This window comes from Strigops habroptila, chromosome Z (genome assembly GCF_004027225.2).
Source record: "Strigops habroptila isolate Jane chromosome Z, bStrHab1.2.pri, whole genome shotgun sequence".
Classification (NCBI taxonomy): Eukaryota; Metazoa; Chordata; class Aves; order Psittaciformes; family Psittacidae; genus Strigops; species Strigops habroptila.
In genome coordinates, this window is record NC_044302.2 from 54,638,728 (window position 1) to 54,664,549 (window position 25,822).

The following is a 25,822-nucleotide window of genomic DNA, read 5'->3' on the forward strand; positions in this document are numbered from 1 at the left end:
TACTGGGTTACTTTCATACAGGGTTCAGCTGTGATGCAGTTAACTTCACTAGTCATGTTTTAACTCAGAAATGTCGATTTTGATAAAAAGCATCTGCTATTGATACCTCATTCTTGTGATACACATTCTGTCTGCTCAGGGTTGATGTACTGCTGGGGGTTGGGTGGTTTTCTTCTTCACATCTGTGCAGGACATCCAGGAGAACAGCTGACAGGCTGACCGCTAGAGGACCACTTCTTTATTCCTAGCGCAACTATAGACCAGTCACCCGCAGAAGTGCTAGCTGATTTTCCAGTTTAAATCTTGTCCTAGAGAAAAAAATCTGAAGGTTTTCTCACAGTACTTCTGAACATTCCAGCTGAATGAATTCAAATGCCGTTACCAAACTTACAATTTTTTTATCTGAACAGAAATTGCAACATTTCTTTCTCTAACACATTTGGTGCTCACAAACACCCCACTTTTTCGTAAGGCATCTGCCTAAAGGCTTCCAAGTATCTTCCATTATAACAACTGGTTAGCTGGGACTGCTCAGTTTTAACAGAAAGAACAGTTATATTTTATAATTACACTGGCAGACACATATGTAAACCCAACTTCAGGAAATTCACTGTCTTGGAGATACGATGACAGTGTTGCATGAACAACTACATGCACTAACACTCACTGAAGGACAAAGTCCACCCAATAAAACCTGGTATCTAAAACGTATACATAGTACATCGTGTTGCTTATGTGCCAAGACGAAATGCCTTGAGCATCTTACAAGGCCCTACACTACAGTTCAATATTTTTAAGTCCCCAATTCCATCAAAATAATGATGTAGAAGTAAAGACCACTGTGCTATGGAAACATGACAGCTGCCATTAAGACTATTGTTTTACCCCTTCTCATTACAAAGGTGGGGCTTTATAAGAGCAGCCACTGACTGAGTGCTCCAACAGGAGCTGTATGTTTCCAGCACATTGCACTGTACTGGTACAGCCCTTTTTTTTTTTTTTCCCCCAAAAAAAGTTATAGCAGCAGCCTACACTGGCTTTATGAGTATTTACATACCACATTCAAAAAGCTTAGAAATTTTCTTTCCAAAAGACATGAGAGACTGCTAAGCAGTTGCAACTTAAGGTTTCAAATGCCTTGAAAAGTCACAATCTACAGAAAATTGTTAACAGCAGACTGAAGCACACCACATACTTAAACTTCGGAGACCACCACTTTAACTTACAGAATTGTTCTGTCAGTAAGGCACACCACACACAGACGATTCTCACATGCTAAATCTTTATTGTGCGAATGTTATTCAGAGCATTTATTACCCTTGGAAGACATACACCGAAAAAAGAAAATATACATTAACAGTGGCTAGATTGATGGGCAACATCGGTAAATCTATTTGGTGGTAATCTGCATGCATGCAGTTAACTCTTGTGGTGTAATCTTAGCCAGGAGGCCAGCCCAACTGACGACCACCCAGAATATGGAGATGTACGTGATAGACAGACTGCCCACCCTCAGGCCCTTCATTCACAACCATCCGGAATCCATTGGTCAGGCCCAGGTTAGCAGCACACTTCTTGCCAACAATCATTAAATGCCCAAGTAGCTGGAGGAAAGAAAAAAAAAAAAAAAAAAAAAAAAAAAAACAAACAACACAACACGAGAAAAAAAAAGAAACAAAAACGAAAACACACAAAAAGGGGAGAGGGCAAGAAGGGATGAGAGCAGAGAACCATTCAGATAAGCCAGTAAGCTAACTCTCAGAAATTCAGCCACTGCTTTTCCAACTGTTGTCTGCCTGCAACTGACACTTTCCAAGAAAAAGCTATAAAGCCTAACTGTGCATAATATAGAGGGGAAAAAAAGATTTTTTTTCAAGCTAGACAGTAACGAATTACAGAAGCGTCACAGAAGCTAAATTTATCTCATGGTTAAAGCCCCCATTAATTCTTCAGGCAACATATATCATTCTGGTGGAAAAGAAGCTTTATCTTATCAGGTAAAGGTTTACAAAATCTTTGACCTTTTTGTTTATAGTTACAAATTAAATATTCAGTACCTCTCAGCTAACTTTCCCATTCTTCATCTCTGACCTGCCAAAAACCCCAACCCCATATTAGAATAAGCAGTACTGCCAGTAAGCCATGAAAACAGATATAAAGATTGTACTCCAAAATAACAATGTGTTTTGCACTGCAAATACATACCCAGAGATACATTTTTCTGTATACCACTACTCTTACTGGAAAAACTTAACTCCATTCCCATTTTAAGCTAGAGGAAAAGGATTATACTATCAGAAAACTATTTTGCCTCTTTGAAATGTCAACAGCAAAAGGGGAATAGTCTAGTAAATTATGAAGTAATTAAGAGGTACAGTTTGGTGTACGGAAAGCTTCAAGAGTACTTACAGATTCATCAGAATCTTCTGCTTCAGATAACCTTACAATAGGCTTCTTAGGAATCACTAGGAAATGTGTTGGAGCTTGGGGTGAAATATCATGGAACGCAAGGCACTGGAGGAAAAACAAACAGTTAAAACATAATTTAATTCAGAGAAAGCCAAGAGTTTAAATAAACCAATATGCATTAAATGCATACTTAAGCAGATTGTCAGATACCCCAAACATAAGCAGAAATGTTGATTTTTCTTGGGTGGTAAATTATTCAAAGTCCACTAATTTCTAAGCACAAAACACCTACTTACCAAGACCTGTGGGTATGAAAAAAATTATCATTACTCTGTATTACTATTTTTTTCACGAGTAAAAACAGAGCTGATGTATGCATGCCTATAAAAAAATACATTTATGCTTATTTCACCTTTATTAACACCCTGTTCAATAAAACAAATGGCAAACGGTTGCTAATCATCTTCCAGTTATGTCTGAATATTGCCTTGGTCAAAGATAACAAAACAATTTCAAAGAACCAAGTTATGCAATTGAGGCCAGATAAGTTTCTGTTCACAACAGCATCAAGTATTTCAGAAAAGGAATCATAGTATCAGCATGGTTTGGGTTGGAAGGGGCCTTCACCAACACCTTCTTACTACACCAGGTTTCTCAAAGCCCTGTCCAGCCTGGCCTTGAACACTGCCAGGGATGAGGCAGCCACAACTTCTCCGGGCAACCTGTGCCAGTGTCTCACCACCTTCACAGTAGAGAATTTTTTCCTAATTGCTAATCTACATCTACCCTTTTTCAGTTTAAACCCCTTGTCCTATCACTACATGCCCTTGTAAAAAGCCCCTCTCCAGATTCCTTGTAGCCCCTTTTTAGATACTGGAAGGCTGCTCTAAGGTCTTCCCGGAGCATACCTTACATTCTTCAAAATATGTATTTCCTAGACGCTTTCAGTTAGTTGTGAATCAATAATTTTCTATGCTACTATACTGGTTTTTAATTCTACTGAGAAGAGCTGTGGCCTTTGCCAAGAGCAAAGGTGGTGTAAAGCCCAAACTTTACTTACATTTACAATGCCTTACCTTGTTCACCTCCAATCTGTCCTATTTTAAGCTATCTTTAAGAAGATAATGCCCAATTTTAAATCTCTGATAGACTGCTAGTTTCTCCCAAACAGAAAAGGGTGGCTAGCAAAGAATGGGTGAATAAAACTAACTTGCACCTAATTAAATAAATCTCACTTTCAGCCGATTGCTTTGTAAGCAGCTTTTCTATTCTACGTGGTCCACCTACTGTCAGCATGCAAACGGCTAAACTGAGTTGAAGAATTTAATGAGCAGAAGACTGATAGCAAATAATTTTCTTCTATGGGACAAAGAGCATAAGTAGTACTGAACAAAAGCACAATCACAGAAACTCCATGAGTGCCCAGTAAATTAACCTTCGTTTCAGAAAGTTTAGATTCAATTAAAATAATAGTGATATGGCTTACTTTCACAGAGGCTTTGTACTTTCTAATATCTCCTTTTTTCTGCACATCAATTAATGATTAATGATTAAAAGCCTTCCTTATATTTCTCCTTGTAACATTTCAAGCCATCTCTGAGAAGACTTTCGTAAAGCCAACAAAACAAATTAAAGATCAGCCATTATTAAAAGAAGTTCCACATTTCTGTGTAGTTGAAAGTAAAAAGCAACTGAGATACTGCAAGTAATTACTCTTTCAAAAAATATTCTGCAATAATGGCAGTGAGGAACAGGTTTATATGCTCTCAAATCATTCAAAGTCAGTGGCTTGCTTCTCAATCAAGCACAACGCTCAGGTTACACTGCTGTAACCATCAGAGCTGAGAAAAAACCTGATGCAGTTTTGACCCATAAGCATGATCCAAAAATCAATGAAATTTTCCAATATTCTTGAGTAGATGGCAGCTGCAACTTTTCTGCATCTATTAAGCAAGCACTGTTCCAAGCCACGCAAAACTTTTCAGCACACAAATCAGACAAACAGCACCTTTAGTGAGTCTGTATTCTAGACTGCAGATAATCCTTTATTTCAAAAGCAAAAGTCCTTGTAATATCCAGTATTCTAACTATTAAAAAAAAAAGGGGGGGGGGGTGGGGGATGATGGGCTTACCCTGGATACTACAGTAGTTTATGTCCTGGAGATAACAACTACACTTTTTCATAAGCTAGTAAGACTATTTCACTTAGCTCCTAGCACACTGTGCTGCACCAGCATCACTGAATTAATGATACCAGTCCCATCTCACCACAGAAACCCATTTTTTGCAGCCTGCAGGATAACCATTCCCAGGCTTTTGTGAAGAGCAGAAAAGCTGTAATCCTCCCTAATTCTTTCCTTTAATAATCCCTCTCGGAGACTCATAACCAAAGCCTGGCAGGCAGAGCTGTACAATCTCCACAACGCTACTGAGAGGCGCACATCAAGACCTGCGCCTCTTACCTGCGAAAGCAGCTGACTACAGCGCCCTGTTGGGAGACACGCCCGCGATCGACACGAAGACTGCCGGCGGGTGGTCAACCCAGGCTTTCACCACTACCCTCCCACACCGTGCGGGAGAAGCCCCGTCCCTTGGCAGTGAAGCCTGCACAGCCGGCAGTGCCGTCAGGCTGAGACCCGGCAAGTGCCCGCGGCCACCTCTCCACACACAGACCGGCTACACAGCGGGTCGGGGCCTGCAGCACCTGCGGCCCGGGCGGGCTGCACACGGAAGGAGCCCGATGCTTAGGGGCGCTGCGAGAGGGCGCGAGAGGCCCCGTCTGTCCGGCCGGCCGGCCCGCCCGGCTGCCGCCGCCTTCCACCTCTACGGCACCCGGTGTCGCGGGCGGCCGCGCTCCACCCGCACCTGCTCGTCCTCATAGATGATATTGGCGGGGATCTCCCTGCGGATGATCTTCCCGAAGATGGTGTCGCCGCCGGGCCGAGCGGCCTGCGCCTTGCTGATCTCATCAGCCATGGCGGCTGCCCTCACTCACTGCCCGCCGCGCCGCGTTAACTCCGGTGGCCACGCCCCCCGCCGCGCTCATTGGATCGACGACCGGCGGCCGGCCGGCCCTGCCCGCCGCGATTGGTAGTTTCGCCTGTTTTTTCCGCCCTCGCTGGCCCGGAGAGGTGGGGCTCGGGAGGCGCGGAGGGATTCGGGGACGGAGAGGCCTGTTGGCGAGTCCGCGGAGGGATCACCGCCGTGACGGGATTGGAGATGTGGCGAGGGAGCGGTGGTGTTGTAGGGAGGGCTGTTGCAGCCAGGAGTGTTGTTTATTGCCGCATCAATTCCAACCTAAATACCTGTGTGTGTTATCGGGTGTGCCCTGCAGCCAAGTGACTGTTGCTGGCAGGGCTGCTGTAAGCTTGCCATGCAAGTTTGAAGGACAAGCAGAAGCTGCTCTGAATCCAGAGAATCCTGGAGGTCCTGATACCTTGACAGCTGAAAGCTGTATGATCCTGTAACGGAGCAGAAGGTGAACAAATCACACCAATGTCTCCTGGCTGCTCATGGCCTGGATAGGCGGATTCTTCACTGGGTTGGAAACTGGCTGGACGGCCGAGCCCAGAGAGTGGTGGTAAATGGTATCCCATCTAGTTGGGTCACTAGTGGTTGTCCCTTAGGGCTTGGTGATAGGGCCAATGCTGTTTAATATCTTCACTGATGATCTCAACAAGGGCATTGAGTGCACCCTCAGTAAATTCACAGACAACAACAAGTTGGGTGGGAGTGTTGATCTGCTGAAGGATCAGGAGGCTCTCAGAGGGATCTGGACAGGCTGGATCCATGGGCTGTGGCCAGTGGTATGAGGATCAACAAGGCGAAGTGCTGGGTCCTGCACTTGGATCACAGCAACCCCATGTGATGCTCCAGGCTTAGGGAAGAGTGGCTGGAAAGCTGCTCGGTGGAAAAGGACCTGGGGGTGCTGACTGATGGCAGAACATGAGCCAGCTTGTGCCCAGGCAGCCAAAAAGGCCAACAGCATCCTAGCCTCTTTCAGCAATAGTGTGGCCAGTAGGGCCAGGGCAGGGATCATCCCCCTGTACTGGGCACTGGTGAGGCCACACCTCGAATCCTGTGCTCAGTTCTGGGCCCCTCGCTATAAGAGAGACATTGAGATGCTGGAGTGGGTCCAGAGAAGGGCAACGAAGCTGTATAAGGGCCTGGAGAATAAGTCTGATGAGGGATGGCTGAGGAAACTGGGGTTGTTTAGTCTGGAGAAGCCTGAGGGGGGACCTTATCTCTCTCTACAACTGCCTGACAGGAGGTTGTAGTGAGGTGGGGGTAGGTCTCTTCTCCCAAGTAACAAGCGATAGAACAAGAGGAAATGGCCTCAAGCTGCGCCAGGGAAAGTTTAGACTGGATCTTAGGAAAAATTTATTCGCAGAGAGGGTGATGAGGCATTGGAACAGGCTTCCCAGGGAAGTGGTGGAATCTCCATCTCTGGAAGTGTTCGGAAAACATGCAGGTAAAGCCCTTAGTGACGTGGTTTAGTGATGAACTTGGCAGTCCTGGGGTAATGGTTGGACTTGATGATCTTAAAAGTCTTTCCCAACCTAGTTGATTCTATGATTCAAGGTCTTTCAGGGCCGGAGGGGCCCATCAAGATAGGGCATTGGCTGAGCTAGGTGTTAGGTGCTGCTAGTATCAGAACGGCTCTTGCAGAGGGGAGATAATGTGTCAGCCCTTCTACACACGGGCCATTTCTTCACTATAAAACAAACCAAGCAATATGACCAGGCAACAATCCACTGAGGGCAACACAACATTACAACATCTAGCCATAAATGCTTTTTATAGATATACAACAGTCAAGAGAAATGAAAAAGCGGGGGGGGGGGGGGGGGGGGGGGATAGAAAAAAGAGTAACAGTGAGGCTTCATTTTCTAAACTTTACAGTTAAAATAGATTCAGTCTGATTTCTCTCAAGCTTTGTCACAAAGTAAATATATATATGTCTGTATTAAAATCTTTAGACAAGGCTTGCTCTCGCTCCAAGTTGTTGATTGTTGCTACACAACTGATTACTGCTATTACTGATTGCTGATAGTCATGTGTAATAGCTTGAGATATACATTGGCATTATTGATCATAGGTACATTTGCTACTGGTAGCACAGTTGCTAGTGGTGACTATTTTGTGGTAATCTGTAATAGAGAAATTTAGAGGAAGAAACCTTTGTGTTTTACAGACTCCTGCGAACCCATGGTCTGTGCACCCATGGGCCAGGTCACCCCTTAGGCAGCAGCAGGGCTGGAGACGGGCCCTGCTGCAGTGCTGCAGGCCCCGGGGGGCTGATGTGGGGTCCTGGCCCCAGGCTGGGCAGGCCACTAAGGCACTACGTGCCCTCGGGACCCTGGCATGTACCGTCAGAGGCAATTCTGGTGTCAAAACCTGCAATTCCTCTTAGGTCACCTGAAGAACCATGTCTGGTTTTTCCAAAGTCAAGGCTGGATTCCTATCTACCAACTTCAGTAGGCATAAAAATGTTAGCCGAGAGAAGAACACATAACCACTCTAAGGAGGTTATATGTGGTGCTTTATTCCGAGGCCCCGGGAACCAGGGGTACCCACCCAAATCTGGTTCCGAAGACCGTTACAACGTGCTCACAATTTATCCTGTAAAGTATTACATATGCATCACCTTTCCCACTATGCTGATACATATTCATGACCTGTCCCCGCTTCGTATTATAATGAGTACAAAAGTCATTTCCATATGTTCTGCGCTTGCGCAGTGCCTCCTGGTGGTCGTGGGCAGGGGTCTCAAGATGAAGTAAGTAGTCTTCCTCAGATGAAGTAAGACGTCTTCCTCGCTGTGTACTTTTCACCTTTTGAGTCCTGGATAGGTTCCAACGATGATGCTTTCACCAGCATTCTTCTTATCTCCTTCTGACTGGTACTGGTATGCATCTTCGTTTCTTATCTTAAAGGTTCTGCTTTGAAGTAACCTGGGGAGTACTGCTTCGCCTGGGGAGTACTGCTTCGCTTGGATAGTCTCATATATTTATCTCCACGTCCTAGTTACCAAACTTTCCAGTAGCCTTGAGTGCAGACACCCAGCTCGGCCAAGGTCTGTCTTTGCTGTCAGGACTTTTTATGCGGTACTAAAAAAACTCAGCAAGTTTCAAACTGTTAGCAACAGGCTTAACGGAACATAAATCAAGCAACTCACAAGTCTAATTACTCTATATATCTAACAAAAACAGGGTAATGGTTTCTACTTTGTGGTTGTTCTTTAGCCCATCGGAATATTGTCTCCAAGAGAAAAGATGTTCAAACACAATATGAAACAGCCTGATCAGTTCTGATACATAACTCTGGATTAGCTCAGGATCACCAACTTAAAAAAAAAAAAAAAACCACACAGAAAAAAGAGGGGCGCAGGAATTAAGGGTTTAAATGCAACCAAGCACTTCTGGGAAATAACAGCAGGTGTTCAACCACCCGCTGGCCACACGCTGACGGCTTTCTGCTTTGAAACAGATGGTTCTTCGGCAAACGCAGGTATAATGCCTTGTGCCAGCAGCCCACGCTGAAGGAGGGGTCTGCGGGCAGGCTGCCTACCGCCTAGGGACGCCTCCGGAAGCAGGCGCTGGCCGCACGGGCGGCCCGGAACCACGGGGACGACGAGAGGCAGCCGGCGGGGCAGCGTTCGGGGGAGCCCGGCAGCACGGGTCGTCACTTCCGCTCCCAGCCTTCCCTCGGTCCTCCCAGCCGGAACGGGACGGCGGTCGCCATGGGCAGCCGGCGGCAGGTGAGCGCGGCGCGCATGCGCGGCCGGGGCGGTGCGCAGGGAGCGTGCGGTGCGCGGTGTCTGCCGGCGCGGCCCTGTCCCGCGCCTCCGCCGCCTCGGGGAGCGCCGCGAAGGAGTAGAGCCGGGGCCGGTGGGAAAGGGGCGGGGAGGGCCTGCGTAGGGCCCGCTCAGTGTCGCGGCGGAGGCTGCTGGCTCCCGCCCGCTTCTCTCTCTCCTTCCCTCCGTCGCTGCCTTAACAGCGGTCACGGGCCCGACCTTGTCCTTGCCCGTTTGTCCGGCGCCCTGCGTGAGGCCGGGGTCACTCGTGTCCCGGAGAGCCGCGGATCCTGCCGCCGAGAGCCGGCCGCATCGGGCGGTTTGTCCGTCATGCGCTGCCTAGAGCTGCTGGTAGTGCCCGCGGGCCGGGGGAGGCGTGCGGTGTTCCCCGCAAACCTGCAGCCTTCGGCTGTATATAGGGCCTACACACAGCTTACGTACATGGAGAATATGTCACCGGAGGGCAAGCACTTTTTCCCTGGCATTTATAGCGTCAACAAGCAGAGGCTTGCCGGGCAAGAAGGACATAGAACTGGGTAATAGAAAGAAAAGTTTTGTATGCAGAAGTTATTGTGGAAGAAGGAAACGAGAGATGACAATCAGGTAGAGGTTAAAATATGTCAGGAGAATGAATTGTGATGGGAAGATGAAGAAAAGCAGACATCACTTGAACCTTTCAGCTTCACAGCATAGAGTACTTCCAGGGGAGTTGAGCCCCTCTTGCAAAAGCGTTGTGAAGCCTAGTATTGTGAGGACTAATATACTGAGATATTAGGGGAGTTCTGTGCTTCATTAGGTGACTGTAGACCTCAAAGGATTAGTGCATTAATACATAGTACTTCAAAGTTACCTAATGAAACTACTCTGTGGTTGGTGTGGTGAAGAACTTTCCACGAGGGGTTCACGGAAACAGGCAAATAACAGAGGAAGATGCCAGAAAATTGTTGACCAGAGTTCAGAATAACCATAAAACACTTCTTCAGGTTTCACCATGTACTCAAAACCGTTTGCAATACTAACTTTACTGTTCACAAAGATGGCGAAAATATTATGGGGTAGAAATCCTGTCCAAATAATTTAGTCAAATCTCTGAAAATACATATACAGAACAAGAGAATTGTTTGCTGACTTCTAATTCTATTGGTTTACTTTCCACAGACTCAGCCATCTAGAGAATGCTGTAGTAGAAGGCAACGTGATTCTATTCAGTTGCTAATTATCAAGGACACAAGCTGAAAAGGAATTAGCAGAGACTCTGTTCTTTTTCGTATGTCTCTCCTTACGTTAATTTAACTGCTTGTCAAGTTACATATTAATTCTTGTAGAAGTGGCAAAAGTTTTTCACTTAAATATTCATGAGACCCATAACGCGATTGAAAATGCGCTGGTTTGCCCTCTTTCCTGAAAGATCTGTAATGCAGTAGCGTATACTGAACATAATGCTAAATCATAAATTATAGTAGATATTACAACATGGTCTAATCCATATGGTGAAGCAAGATTTGAATTAGTTCATATTTGTAAGTTGTCCCTTACTGAGACTAAAGCTGTGGTAGCATTATGTTAAAGAAGCGGTACTGAACTGGAAAGTTTCCTAATCTCATGCCTTCATCCTCTTCCTAAAAACTGACTTTTTGTGTGTGTACGCTTCTGGATGAATTATTTCAGGGTGTGGCCGAGTGACCAGCTGAGCAGAGGATGAGAATTTAGCTTGACATCTGTTGGGAGTAATAGCTTTCAGGGAAGCTTGCTGTTTCTGTCATTGGCAGATTTAAAGCAGAGGCAACACTTTTTCAGGGCCCTGCCAGGATGTTTGTATTGGCCTTTTAGGGGACAGTCTTGTTTGCATTTCCAGCTGACAGATACAGAGCATGCTGACCAAAGAAGGTGGTCATTTCTCAGTAACAGCCCTATGTTTCCTCTGCATCCTTCTAAGAAATTTTTGGCATATTAATTGTGAGAAAACAATCTAAGGTTATCACAAAGTACCTGGAATTGTGCTTTCTAGATATGCCAAAACACACTAGGAAATACTAGAATAACTTCAAAAAGTATCTTGTTATCAAGAATTTTTTTTTTTTTATGGTGCTTGTCAGAGATTCTTGTCAATCTCTGACAAACACCGAAAAAAGTCTGATAAGGACTTGAGGATTTCTCCAGTTCATTACAGTCTGTATGAATAAACAGCCAAAACCGTGAGCTGTGATTCTTAGTGGTTTTGCTTTACATAAATACTGCTGTGTGTCACCTTTACATAGTAAATCCTAATTTTTTTTTTAGTGTTTGCTTTTACTGAAGTTTTTATTCACTGATCTGGCAGTTTATATTTAGGGACTTTGTTTTGATTTTGCCACATTACCTGTAGAAGATTATGGCCAGGTATGATACAGAGACATAAAAAGTAGTTGTTGAATTAGTTAATACACGGTTTTAGATCCTTTTGAAATTCACTTTTCTCATGTTGGCTCATAAATGTGAAAATACTTCAGGCATTTATGTTTCTATCTTTTTATTCTGTGATTGGATGATTTGACATCTACAGTTACTTCGTTTTCTGTTGGGTTTATTTGATATTGGCGCAATAAATATGTTTGCATCAATGTATTTGCAGTATTATATTCCCATAATGCCAAATGATTATTTGGGAGTGTAGTGCTAATACTCTAGCAGCTCAGGTTAATTTGAAGCATCTAGAACTGTCTAGGATATTTCCTAACATCCGCTTTGGCTGCAAGTTATTTAATCAGAGATTGAAGTGTAGTATGTTAGATACCGATTCTATGTCAAATTCTGTACTAAATGGAAAGAACATGAAAGATTGGTTGGAGCTAGATGATCTTTAAGGATCCTTCCAACCTAAACCATTCTGTGATTCTGTGGTCAACCAGACCACCCTAATTGCAACGTGTTCATTTTAACTAAGAATCCTGCTAGGAAACAAGCTAATTGTATTGATGTTGTATTGACAGGTTTTGAGGATTTTTAAATCACTACACAGAACCCGGCAAGAAGTTTTTAAAAATGATACCAGAGCCCTTGAAGGTGAGATATCTTTTTCGTCTGGTGCATACTTACCTATCTTTCCATGGAACTTTCTTCTCTGAATTCACAGGAAAAGAATTCTTAACGTAATCTTCCTTTAAGTTATACTTTTCATATTTTATAAGTAATCATTGGGAAAACTGGTGCGTCCATAACTAGATATCTTTTAATTTTAAACAAAAAACCAGTTGTTAGATTCAAGCACTCAAGCCATATTTCATAAGGAAAACATCTCTTTTTTTGGAACCTTGATGATCTTCCTGGGATTTTTATTTTACCTGGGTTTTTTTTGTTTGTTTGTCTTTTTTTTTACTTCCCTCTCTTGAGTCCAGCCAAAGCATGTTTAATGGTAGTAAGCATTTGAGTTGATTCTCTTTATGTATGGTTGCTCCCTAGGGGATAAATACTGCTTTTTTAATAAACCTGCTTTTAGTAGTGTCTTCTGTGTGTTAGTTATTTTTAAAGCTCAGAATGCTAGATAGGTAATCATATTTTATTCCTATACTAGTCGACTTATCCCCTGAATTCCATGGAAAACTTATTTTAAAATACTTCAGGCAGTGTGTGCCCAGAAAGTGCTACAAAGGATTTAGGATTATGAGGTTTGAGGCAGTGACTAAGACAAGATATAGTTTTTGTTCACACTTTCTTGTTTGTTTATTTAATTTATTTAGCTGCAAGACAAAAGATAAATGAAGAATTCAAAAATCACCACGATGAGACATCTGAAGAGAAGATAAATGAGGTACTTCTTGGTTTCATTGTTTTTTTCCACTTTTCTTAAGAATACTTATATAGGAGCTTTTTACTTACAGGATCTCTAAACCAGTGTAGGTACTTCTTGAGACATTGTGAGAGCCAGGTGAGTTCAGAAAGGCTTTTACATGGATCTTTGTTTATAAATATATTGATACGTCCATTGATATTAATAGTATGTTACAGAATTTTGTACATACAAAAATACAGAATGAGAAAGTGTTTTCTGGTATGTCAATATGCTTGTAATTATGAAAAAAAATGTTTTGTGTCGCTATTTTCACGTGACTATTTTGTGTGCTTTGCCCATAATATCTATCTGAGCTGTGGTCACTTAAGTTTGCCTAGTCTTTGTTGTATAGGGAAGCACAGAAAGATATCGAGAAATTTAATAATCTGCTCAGTTACCAGGAGACATGAGAAATTGTTTTGATTCCTGATCACAAGTGAGGCAGCATCTTTTGTGGGAGGCAAAAAACAACCAAATGATCATGACTATTGTAATAGGTACTAGGCTTTTTTGTTGCTTTTCCTCATGGTGCATTGGGAGTAGAACGTTCTGTTAAGTCACTATGTAAGTACCCTTTGCTCCGTTGTTGTCTTAACACTTTTTACTAAGTCATTTTTATAAAACTTACTGAGGCCCGAACTGAAACTTCTCTGTTTTAGATATTTTTAGTTCTTAACATCCATTCAGAGTGAATAATTTAGTCCTTGTTATTCAGTCTTTTAGCAGACAGTGTTTACATTGTCATTGGGCACTAGTTGGAAGAAAGTGCCTCCATCTGTCCTTTGCAGAAGTAAATCTAAACCTTTGCCTCATACCAGCCATTGGGCAGTAATATAAGTAGTTCTGAGCATTTAGTTAGCACTTTCTAGCATTTCTGCTGCTCATCAAGCCCCTGTAGTGATACTTCTGTGTGTTCACAGTGTCTGATCTGTTAAAATTGTATGTTCTTTTTGTTACAGGTCTACAGGAAAAATACTTACTGTACTTTTTAGATCTATATTTGTTAAGAATAGCAACCAACAAAATGCACATTTGTAACTTTTTAATATGGGTTAATTGATATCCTGATTAAATGTGCAAGAGGAAGAACTTCTAGACTTTCATCACAGCTACAGAATTCTAGAACAGCACAGAAGCTTTTTTATTTATATTATATATATATTCTTAGATTCTGATGCAGAAGAACTGAATTGAATAATATACAAGACTTGTAAGAATTTGGGTGCTTGCTTGCACAAAAACAGAGATGTTAGTGTTCTGCTTTGGACAGCAGCTAAAAAATGAATGTTGACCAACGAAATGTGCATTACTTTGCCAGAATAGAAAGCTGCACTGTCTTCTAAAATGACATCAAATGGTAATGTATTGACCTGAGGAGATAGGAGTAACTGTCTGCAGTATTAGAATGTGAGATGTAGCAGCTGATTCTACTGCAGCAGTTTAGTTCAGCCCAGGAGTGCACCTCTGAAGTTACTTCCTGGCATTTGGCTTGTTTTGTGAAGCAGTCTTAGAGCAAATGGCAGAATTCCTTTAAGATGAATCTGAAGTGAAATCAGGAAGATCAGGAGCATGCAGCCTAGCTGCTGATGGACATTCAGTAGGAGGAACTGGAAGATACCTAGTCCAAACTCTTAAAAGGAAAAGGGGGGAGGAGATATTCAGTCTAGGTGTCCAGTCTTTAGCTCTAATCTTTGCAAAGATCCACTTCTGTTGATATATGCTACTTCCTATTGTACACGTCTCCCAAAATTTGTGCAATTTCAGTTTTTACTGACACAGATATCACACAAACGAACATTGGACTTCTCTTAATCATTCAAAAAACTACTGCTTATCTTCTTAATGAGGGAAAGACTTTTAGGCCTTTTGCCAAATAGTAGTGCCTCTGCTAATCTTTAGGTAATGTCTTGTTCCTATGCTACTTTTCTGCAAAACCCAGTATTCTTAATTCCTGTCATGTTTTGCCCTTATTTTTGTCTCCTTATTTGAAGAGCTGGAATGTTAATAGAACGAGATTGCCCTTTCACTAGGGGTGGTCAGATGTTACTGAGGCATTCACTAATGTCTTTGATCATTGGAAACTAGTTACTTGCTTTGGTACTTGCATTCTACCTTATTCGTTTGTAGTTTTAATTTGGCATATAGAATTTATAGTGCCGTATGTTACTGTGCAGAAGCATCCTTCCTCTCGTGCTGTGTGTCAGGGTAGCTTATATATCAACCTATAAGTTATTCTAGGATCCCCAAAGTAAAAGCTGTATATAGGTAGTGCATAACTAACTGAATAATAGAATTGACTGGCTTTGTTGTATGAATAGCTGTCTAGTATGGAAAACACTTTCAGAAATAATTACATATCATTTAAATTACTCTGTTGTTTGTTGTTTTGTTTTTCCCTTTTACTAGCTTCTGAAAATAGCTTCAGATGTTGAAGTGATTCTTAGAACTTCTGTTATTCAGGCTGTTCACACAGATTCCAACAAAATAGGTGAGTAAAGCTATGTGCTAAAAAGATGTTTAAAAATGTTGTAGTTCAGCAAATAAATACAAAACTTGAAAACTAAGTAAAGGGATAAAGAGGGCAAAAGTCTGTCTATCTGTCATTTCTCTGCCCAAACCCTTAATTTAAGCCTGTTGACTGATGTCACTAGCTAGAACGTGTGGAAGTTTCAAAGGTACAGAGTTTCTACACAAATATTTTGATATACAGAGGCTGCTAGGAAAGAGGCAGTGGCTACGTTTAATGCCCCTCATTGAGAGAAACAAGTTGTAACTTGGCACCTTAACTATTACGAGCGACAGCAATTATGTAGCTAGTCAGCATGCATGTACTGGCTAGTCAGTCACGGTATATCTAGGTGTAGTGCCCACGGTGTCTGTAGGTGCTTGCTTTACCAAATAGGTAGAAGCTTTTTGAGGAGAATTAGCCATTGCAGTATGTACACTGTCCATAGAAGGGCTTTTTTTTTTCTGAGGGTTGAGTGTTCTCTTCAAAACCTTGTTCTGACAGTTCAAGTTTCAGATTATACCTTAGAAGATTTGGCCACAGTGATGGCCTTGATGCAAAGCCTATCAAATTCAGCAGTTACGATTCCTGGTTTAGAAGTTCTTTTAGAGTCAAACACAAGCAATAGGTTCAGCGTACAACTGTGTGGTAGAGGATAGAAGAAATCTTCAGCTGTGTACATTGTTTTCCTTTCACTTCTGTTCAGTGGTGACTGTAAAGCTTTGTAACTATTTCAATTCTAGATTGGTAACGCATTTAACTTTAGAACAGCCATTACGATTGAGACTAAAGATACATCTAGCTAGACCAGTATCGAGTCTTCCACGGTGGTCCTAGGCAGATGACAGCAGAAGAGAGGAACAGAGCAAGTGAAATTTTACATCTTCCAGCTGTTTACACCTAGCAGCACTTCCTGTGTCAGGGATGGTTTCTGTTCTAGTTGTGCTCAGGGGGTTTCTCTCATGAACTTGGCTCCTGTCAAACTATACAAATTTCTTGCATTCAAGAACCTTTCAAAAGAATTTACTCTGTTTTTTGTGAAGAATCACTTGTAGTAGTTTTGAATTTGGCCCTACTCTTCAATAACTATCCATTTTCACCAAACATGAGTTTTTAGGCCCATTATTGCCCCCTTTTTGTTTTTTTTAACTCCCTATGGAACAGCTTCTCTGTGAAACAACAAGTGAATGCCTGTGATCATTCTGTTGCTATTCTCTGCACCCTTTTCAGTTCTGCTCTATCTCTCTTAAGATGATTAGGAGCTTGCTCTCTCAGTCAGAGCTGAGTACAGTCACCAAGCTGTGGGCAAACCAGGCATTTATACACGCACAATGATAGCACAGTGATGTTTTCTCTTTCATTCTCCATTGGTTTCCTAGTTATTCCTAATTATAAATTTAATTTTTCGCTGCTGTGCATACATGCATTTATGTATTTTTACAAAATTGTCTTGTATTCATTAAACTCATCTGAATGGTTGTAGTTAATTTTGAATCTATCACTTGGTGAAGTTAGGTTAGTTGGTTTTTTTTTTTGACTTGTATACATTGTATGTCTCTACATGTAATTTTGTCTGTCATTTTACTGGTTACTTTGTTAAGTCTTACTCTCATCCTGCAATTCTTCACAGTAAGCCATTTCTTAAAAGAACTTACTCAGGATGGTATCATTAGAAAACATTCTTTTCCAGGTTACTTACAAATACCTTGAACAGCACAGATGCCAACAAAAGTACCTGCAGAACTCCATTTTTGACATCCCTTCTTTGGGAGACCTGTTCATTTATTGTTCACCTCCTCCAGTTTAACCAGTGACTTATCCATGCAAGACTTCCTGTCACAGTAAGGCTGTTGCTTTCTTAGAAGCATTTCCTGGAAGACTTTGGGAATCCAAGCATGTTGGGCAGCTCTTGCGGAGCCCCTCAAGAGCTGTTCAAAGAACTCCATCAAGAACTGTAAGGCATAACTTCTCTGGCAAAAGTCACATGAAATATTAATTGATCTTTATGTTAATGTGTAGGAATGGAGTTAGGAGCCCAGCCACAGCCCACCTAGAGCTGATCTTGGCAAGGAATGTGAATGACAGCAAGAACAACTTCTATAGGTATATCGGCAGCAAAAGGAAGAGGAGGGAAAATGTGAGCCCACAGCTGAGTAGGGCGAGGGACCTGGTAACAAAGGACACAGGAGAGTCTGAGGTGCTTGGTACCTTCACCTCAGCCTTTCCTGCAAAGGTTTGCCTTCAGGAATCATGGGCCTCAGACTTGAGCAAGAATGACTTACTTTTGGTAGGTAAAGTAGGTAGGAGGAAAAGGCTAGGAATATTTTAACAGATAAGGCATATACAAATTCATGGGACCTGATGTGATGCACCTATGGGTGGTAAGGGAGCTGGCTGATGTCATTGCAAGGCCACTCTTAAGTCATCTTTGAAACATCATGGTGATTAGGGGAATTGGCTGAGGTCTGGAAGATAGCAGATGTCACTCCTCTTTTCAAGAAAGTCAAGAGGGAGGATCTGGGAAACTCGTCAGCCTCACCTCGATCCCTGGAAAGGTGATGGAGCCAAACCTGGAAGCTGTTTCCAAATGTTCTAAGAACAGAATGGGAACTGGGAGTAGGCAGCAAGGATTTACAAAGGTGAGATCTTCTCTGACCAGACTGATACCCTTTTACAGTGAAATGACTTGACTCAGCAGACAAGGGCAGAGTACTGCTGATTGTCTGTTTTGAGAGTAGCAGAGCTTTAATGCTGTCTCCTTTTAAATACCCATAAACAAAAAGGATAGAATTGCCCCTGCCTATTTTTACAGACTTCTAAGAGAAAGAGTTGCAAGGAGGTTTGTGGGGAAGAAGGAGGTCATCCAGAGCGTACTACTGGCCAGGAAAATGTCCTGCAGCAAAAAATCTGGAGTGCATCTGTACACAGGGTGCATTTGACCTACTTATGAATGCAGAGGATGTCATTATGCAGTCTTTTGCCCATCATTTTTTTTTCTGTATCCATTTTGAATAGGTCTTAGCTTTGCTTCTCACTCTGTAATTGATCTTACTGCAGTAAGAACAAAACAATGATCTTGAAACAGCCATCACAGTTTGAGAGATTTCTGGTTTTTGTGTGTGTGTGTGTGTGTGTGCGGAATTTATATTGAATTGAGAAATATTTAGTCTTGATAATATAGAGAATCACCAATTAAAGGATCAGGAATCCTTAGAAAAATAAATCCAGAGCGTCTTGACAGAAGTTCGTAGAATAAGAATGAACAGTAAAAAAAATGGATAGAATGGATTCTTACTTGTCCTGGTATAATTAAAATGCAAAGAGCATTCAGTAAAGTTGGAAGTTACCAAAGCTAATACCAAAAAAAAGGCATTTTTTATTTTACACAAGAAATAATTCTTAAAGGTCATGGCAATGAAAAATCTGTGTGGCAAGGAGCAAGGTATTATTCAAAATACAAAAAAGCAGAAAATCAAATTTGATGCTTAGCTTGATACTGTAGTAAAAGAGTAAAAGCAAATCTCCTTACAGAAGGAATATACAGACCTTTTCAGCATGGTAAATTGATTAGTAACAGAACATTACTCCAAAGTGCTACTCTTTGAGCAGGCTCCTATAGTGTTTGCATCTTTCCTAAGAATCCAACCTTGATTAGTTAGACAGCACTCAGAAATAGGCAGTTCTGGTATAGCTCTTATTATTATTAATGTCACTGGTAGCACAGAGTATGCCATTAGAAAATTCCAGAAATTCAGAATTTTAGGGAGTTGTGATAGTTGTTGCTGTATTTTAATAGTAGTTTATAGTTAATAGCATGGTCAGTTTACTGAGTGAAATTGTACCTAAAAAATAAATAACAATATATTATGTATATGTACCTAAAATAATATGTATATGTACCTAAAAAATAAATGGGTGTGCTTTCCACTGCTACTCCATTTTGCTGAATATCTCGCCCTACTCTCTTCATCCTTTCTTGTTTGTAAAGAACAATTGGTTTAAGATTAAAAAGAGGAAAAAAAGTTGGAAGTCAGACTTCAATTTCCAGTTGAATCTGTGGCAAAATGTTTCTGTGGTTTAATCCCAGCTGGCAACTAAGCCCCACACAGCCAGGATTGGAGAGCAAATTGGAAGGGTAAAAAGTGAGAAAATTCATGGGTTGAGATAAAAACAGTTTAACAAGTAAAGCAAAAGCCACACAGGCAAGCAAAGCAAAACAAGGAATTCATTCACTGCTTTCCATGGGCAGGCAGGCGTTCAGCCATCTCTAGGAAGGTGGCAGGGCTGTAATGGTGACCTGGGAAGACAAACGCCATCACTGCAAACGTCTTCCCATCCTTCTTATACCAGGTTTTATTGCTAAGTAGGATGTCAAACGGTATGGAATATCCCTTTGGTCAGCTGCAGTCAGCTGTCCTGGCTGTGTCCCCCACACACGTCCTGTGCATTTATGTAATGAAAATACTAAGTGGATCTTCTTATTTTCCTTTGCTTTTTCGCACCTAGGAGCCAGTTTCTGTTGGGAAGTTTGTTGTAGGAAATGCCTCTGTAGGTATATGAGTCTGCTTGGGTATTCAATTCTAGTACAGCTTTGCTTAAGGAAGTTTTAGCAGAACAAAATCAACCTTCTTGATCCTTAATCTTCATGCTCTGTGGTAACTTTTATAGCGCCAATAGAGTAACAATTAGCTCTCTCATTGCTTTTATGGTATCATCTTGTATTAAATGACAGGCTTGGATCAGATTTATTGAAAAAAAAAAAGAAGTGCAACCCTAAGGTGGCTGCTTGAGTTGCTGTTCGTTGGCAAAGAAAAATAAGCAACCTCAGTAGAATGTTTACTTTTCCTAGTGCTTCATCTTAGGTACTACATGTTTGTTTTGGAAACTTTGTAGGTGAAGGTTTACTTTGCTGTAGTAGAAAATCTAGTGGCCTATTTTGGGGAAAAAAAAACCTAAAATAGTTACATTTGGGCTGTATTTAAATTAGTATAATGTCCTTGCTTCAGTCTTCTTTTGGGTTTGGGAGGGCAATGGTTTGGGATGAAGGAATCAGTTGTTATGTTGTATGAGACCACTCGGTGGATAAAAAACTGGCTCGATGGCCGCACGCAAAGAGTTGTGGTAAATGGCTCGATGTCCAGTTGGAAACCTGTGACGAGTGGTGTCCCTCAGGGATCGGTGTTGGGACCGGTCCTGTTCAACATCTTTGTCGGTGACATGGACAGTGGGATTGAGTGCGCCCTCAGCAAGTTTGCCGATGACACCAAGCTGTGTGGTTCGGTTGATACGCTGGAGGGAAGGGATGCCATCCAGAGGGACCTTGACACGCTTGTGAGGTGGGCCGATGCCAACCTTATGAAGTTTAACCAAGCCAAGTGCAAGGTCCTACACCTGGGTCGGGGCAACCCCAGGCACTGCTACAGGCTGGGCAGAGAAGAGATTCAGAGCAGCCCTGCAGAAAAGGACTTGGGGGTGTTGGTTGACGAAAAGCTTAACATGAGCCGGCAGTGTGCGCTTGCAGCCCAGAAAGCCAACCGTATCCTGGGCTGCATCAAAAGAAGCGTGACCAGCAGGTCGAAGGAGGTGATCCTGCCCCTCTACTCTGCTCTTGTGAGACCCCACTTGGAGTACTGCGTACAGTTCTGGTGTCCTCAACATAAAAAGGACATGGAGCTGTTGGAGCGAGTCCAGAGGAGGGCCACGAGGATGATAAGAGGGCTGGAGCACCTCCCATATGAAGACAGGCTGAGAAAGTTGTGGCTGTTCAGCGTGGAGAAGAGAAGGCTGTGTGGTGACCTCATAGCAGCCTTCCAGTATCTGAAGGGGGTCTACAAGGATGCTGGGGAGGGACTCTTCCTTAGGGACTGTAGTGGTAGGACAAGGGGTAATGGGTTCAAACTTAAACAGAGGAAGTTTAGATTAGATATAAGGAAGAAGTTCTTTACAGTAAGGGTGGTGAAGCGCTGGAATGGGTTGCCCAGGGAGGTTGTGGATGCTCCATCCCTGGCGGTGTTCAAGGCCAGGTTGGACAGAGCCTTGAGCCACGTGGTTTAGGGCAAGGTGTCCCTGCCCATGGCAGGGGGGTTGGAACTAGATGATCTTAAGGTCCTTTCCAACCCTTACGATTCTATGATTCTATGATTCTATGAAGGAGCAGGCGAAAAATAAACTAGGTAAACTGTTTCAGAAAGCTATTGCAACTCACTCCTTAAGTGAGTTACTGTCAATCTTTTGATTCTAAATTTTTATATTATAGCTGACAATACACAATTTAGCTACCACTGTTTTTTTCTTTTTTTCAATCATGCATCTCCAAAATAACTAATAACTAAAAATAAAAAGCCAAAGACTTGTCTTAGATAGTGAGAGCAAATATTAGTAAGGGGAACATTTTTCCTAATCAAACGGAATTATTCTGTGTTGTCATAGAAGCAGTGCACAAGGCAATGATAGTCTTTAAAAGGAATGTGAGACACAGTGGTTTACAGTCATGTTGGGGTAAGTCTTTAAAAAAAAAATTTTGGCTGAGGTTTTCTTACTAAAGAGAAGACAATTTCAGTTAGGAGCTTGTTAGTCATATTAGATAATCTGTTCTTTTTGTTTTGTTTTCTTAAAGGTTTCAGTGTTAGTTACTTGGTAGTATACAAATATCTAGGTTCTATTAATTTCATTTTAATTTCAGATTAGTGTGGTACAAGAAGAGATTACATTTTAGTAATATACCACACATGCAGTATGTTCTGGTGATTTTGATTTGGTGTGTTGTCAGTGTATGTTTGAAACTTAGCTTTGAAAAGGAAAGTTAAAAATTCTTATTTCAGTCTTTGTTTGGACTTCTGTTTTTCAATATCTTATGTCCAGTTCTGTTTTTCTGTGGTATTTCTGTTGTAAGTACCTATTCTAGAGGTATAGATCGACATGTTTTGTTATAAATTTACTCAGATGTAAAAGAAGTGCAATTGAAATTTTACTTAAAGCTCTTAGAAACTTATAAAATGCATCAGTATTAGTACACAGATGCAAAAAGAACATACCTTTAAGGAAATCAATTTTCTTTCTTAGAAGATGTGGGATATCAGTGCACTTTGGTCAGAATGTTACTCATTGCACACACATCCATACAAACACAGAGTTCTACAGGTTTACTGCACCTTTCACAGCCATCTGACCCAGTCAAAGTACAGCATTAGGATTTCAGGTATTTGTGCTTTAGTTTTTGCTTCTGGAGCAAATCAGACGTGACACACCTCCTCTCCTTCATGAGGAAGGGAAAGCTGATTTCTGAAGAGCTAAAAGGTCAAGAACTTAAGAACCAGTAAGAGGTTAAAATGGTATATAATTAGGCAAACCTTAACACACTGCACCTCTGTGACAACACAGTGGCCATAATTTTCGTTCAGTGCTTTCTTTTGCTGTTGTTCTTTAAAACAGGTAGGGCAAGATGAATGTTACAGATCAGATACCAGGACATTGAGGGAGAGGGCTAAGTCAAATTTAGTATTAATTTCTGGAGCTGTTTAGTATTCATTTCTGGAGCAAACATAGTCTGACTCAGGCATGATAAAATTGCTATTACCTCTCTCCCTAAAAGCTACTGCAACATTTTACCATTTTTTATGGATTCTTAATGCTATTAATATATTTTCAGTGCTTTAAAAAGAAAAAGGGGAAGGCAATATTCTGACCAACAGAAGGTAAAAAATCTTAATATAATTTTGTCATGGGTAGATAGTGTGATGCTGCTTGTACATTTACCAGAAGGTCAGATTCTCACTGTGGTAATCTGAGTTTTGTTTGTAAACGTAAAAACAACTTTAGAATTTTAAATAGTATTTTCCATAAGATTATATTCTTAGAGGGGTTTTTTTCTATTACAGTGCTCGTACCGAGGAAAGATCTGCTACAAGACAATACTCCTTACTTTGAGAAACCGACAAAAAAGCATGAATCCTGAGGAAAATACGTCCCTCTTCCCAGAAGGCTAATATCCTGTAATGAGATCTCTGAAAACCAATAGTGGATACCTGTATTAAAGTTAAATTTAAAAAATTGTTGAATATTGTTACCAGGAAAACAGGAACTGAAACCAAGTCACTGATTTTATTGTACTCTGTGGTATCATCTCACATTTCTCCTGTGGAAGATACTAATACTTCCACAGAAGTGGATACTGAGACTTCCACTTCAAGACACACAATTGTCATGAGAATACACTGCTGAATTGTGTTACTTCAGCCAGAAATGTTTTTAATTATGACAGTTGTCAGAGATTGTTTCCTAGCAATCCAGAAGGTTTTGGGGTGGGTTTTTTTTTGTCTTTCAAAACTAAATACAAGTTAAATGCGTTCTTAATCCTGATGATATTTATTTATAAGTTTATTGTCAATCATGTACTGCTTTGAAGTAATGAAAGACCATCTTGTGGCACTTGCCATGAAATTTATGCTTTGCACCAAAAGCATGATTTCTAAAGTTGTCATCAGTTGTACACTAATATACTGTGATGCTTGAGAGAGTTCTTAAGGCTTATCTGAATAAATTATTTAGGTTTTGCAGATGTGAGAGCGTGTGTAATGTTTTTCTTCTCCCCTACACCTTTGAATGAGTAGGAGTGGTAGAGTTTGAGTTCTTAGATGACAGCGGAACAAAACAACCCAGCCACAGCTGTGATTGTAGAGTGACTTACTGAGGTATTTTTCCAAGGAGAAGAATCTTGTTGATAAGTTGCAAGTGATCTGACTTGCCAAGAGTGAATTTATTTACTAAGCCCTTATAATTTCAGTTTTTTTAATGGAGACTTACTTGCTTCTTGTGGAATTCCTCGCAATGATCACTTTTATTTTAATTGGAACCAGGTAAAACTGCAGTGATACATAGAATTTTCTCTGTGAAATCAGTAACAGTCACCATACTAGGATCTAAATACCTCACACAGGAGTGAGGTAGCGCAGTGATACCTCTCAGCTCTGCGTCAGGTCCCAGTGATCCTGTTTCTTTTTAATAAGCTTCCAAGATGTCTATATTGCATATTTGTGTGGGTTGTGACATGGCTTCACTGACTGAGTAAAACGGAAAACTGAAGTGCCTGCATCCTGTCTCTTTTCCTCAGACAGCATGTCGGTGCAATCAGAACTCCTTTCCTTAAAACGATTGCCTATGGCTGCTGTGGGCAGGGCCTTACCCTCTTCCAATTGCACTGGTACTCTTTGTGTTGTAGCTAGAAGGCAGCAGGCCAATGTTAGGAGATACCATGAAATGAGCGTGGTTCTTGCTGTTGCGGTTTTAGTGCTCCACTAAGAAAAAAAACCACTTTGGTCTGCAGGGGATGTGGTGTTCTAGGCTTGTGTTTACTTTCTGAAGGACAAGGCATATTCTATTTCTGATCTTCCTCTGCAGCCTGCCTACATTGACTTTTTTCTTCCCCATAAGGGGCGTAAGAGAGAGGTGTGCAAGGGAGAGAAAATAGACGGCAGTTGCAGCTGTAAAGAGAAAACAGAACATTACCTCGAGCAACATCATAGAATCATAGAAATGTTAGAGTTGGAAGAGACCTTAAAGGTCACCCAGTTCCAACCCCCTGCCACAGGCAGGGACATCTTCCAGTAGACCAGGTTGCCCAAAGCCCCGTCCAACCTGGCCTTGAACACTGCCAGGGATGGGGTAGCCACAGCTTCTCTGGGCAACCTGGGTGAGTGTCTCACCACCGTCACGGTGAAGAATCACCTCCCTCCTTTTGATGTAGCCCAGCATACAGCTGGCTTTCCCGGCTGCAAGCGCGCGCTGCCGGCTCATGTTGAGCTTTCTGTCAGTCAGTACTCCCAAGTCCTTCTCCTCAGGGCTGCTCTCAATGCAGTCTCTGCCCAGCCTAAAAGTGACTAATTTTTAAGATGAAATAATGAAATGGTTCTGGCAAGAATGACAAATTATACAACCATTAAGGTATACACCCCATGGCATGCTGGAACTGGGCAAAATTCATCTCTTGTAGACCTGCTGCTTTAGGCTGTGGGAGTAGTGTATCAGTGATTTTATCCTTCAGATTGATTTCGTAGAAATCACTGACACCTGGCAGATCTTCACTCCTTTGGTAGTGATGTAAAGTAATATTGCCTGTTACAATGCAAAGCATGTACTGAAAGGCTTAGTGATGTCAACAGTAGATGGCGATCTTTTATATGTTTGAGGAAACCGCAAGTGCAGAAACTCTTTCATGTGAGTGTCGCTTCCGTATTATTCTGCTGTCATGTGTTTTAAGTTTTAATTCTTAACAGGAATTAACATTAGTAGAAAGATAGTGCAGAAA

General features: G+C 41.7%; 2 protein-coding genes across 5 annotated transcripts; one reads left to right on the forward strand and one right to left on the reverse strand.

Annotated features, from left to right (window-relative positions):
• Positions 1-1,263: 1,263 nt before the first annotated feature.
• Positions 1,264-5,529, reverse strand: HINT1 (histidine triad nucleotide binding protein 1). Its single transcript, XM_030512944.1, has 3 exons — positions 5,275-5,529; positions 2,410-2,514; positions 1,264-1,604 (listed from the first exon to the last, which is right to left on the reverse strand). The coding sequence occupies exons 1-3, from the start codon at positions 5,383-5,385 to the stop codon at positions 1,440-1,442; spliced, it is 381 nt and encodes a 126-aa protein (XP_030368804.1). The 5' UTR covers positions 5,386-5,529; the 3' UTR covers positions 1,264-1,439.
• Positions 5,530-7,933: 2,404 nt separating this feature from the next.
• On the forward strand, positions 7,934-24,081 carry LYRM7 (LYR motif containing 7). 4 transcript variants are annotated; one of them, XR_003989150.1, is made up of 6 exons: positions 9,101-9,169; positions 12,175-12,247; positions 12,922-12,992; positions 15,420-15,501; positions 17,210-17,622; positions 23,397-23,478. XR_003989150.1 is itself a non-coding variant. In XM_030470135.1 (5 exons), exons 1-5 carry the CDS (start codon positions 9,152-9,154, stop codon positions 23,471-23,473), a joined length of 321 nt encoding a protein of 106 aa, XP_030325995.1. In that variant the 5' UTR covers positions 7,934-9,151; the 3' UTR covers positions 23,474-24,081. The 4 variants fall into 4 exon arrangements, 1 of the variants encoding a protein (XP_030325995.1); XR_003989152.1 differs by lacking the exons at positions 9,101-9,169; positions 17,210-17,622 and adding exons at positions 9,245-9,556; positions 10,364-10,472 and having other exon boundaries at positions 23,397-24,081; XM_030470135.1 differs by lacking the exon at positions 17,210-17,622 and having other exon boundaries at positions 7,934-9,169; positions 23,397-24,081.
• Positions 24,082-25,822: the final 1,741 nt, after the last annotated feature.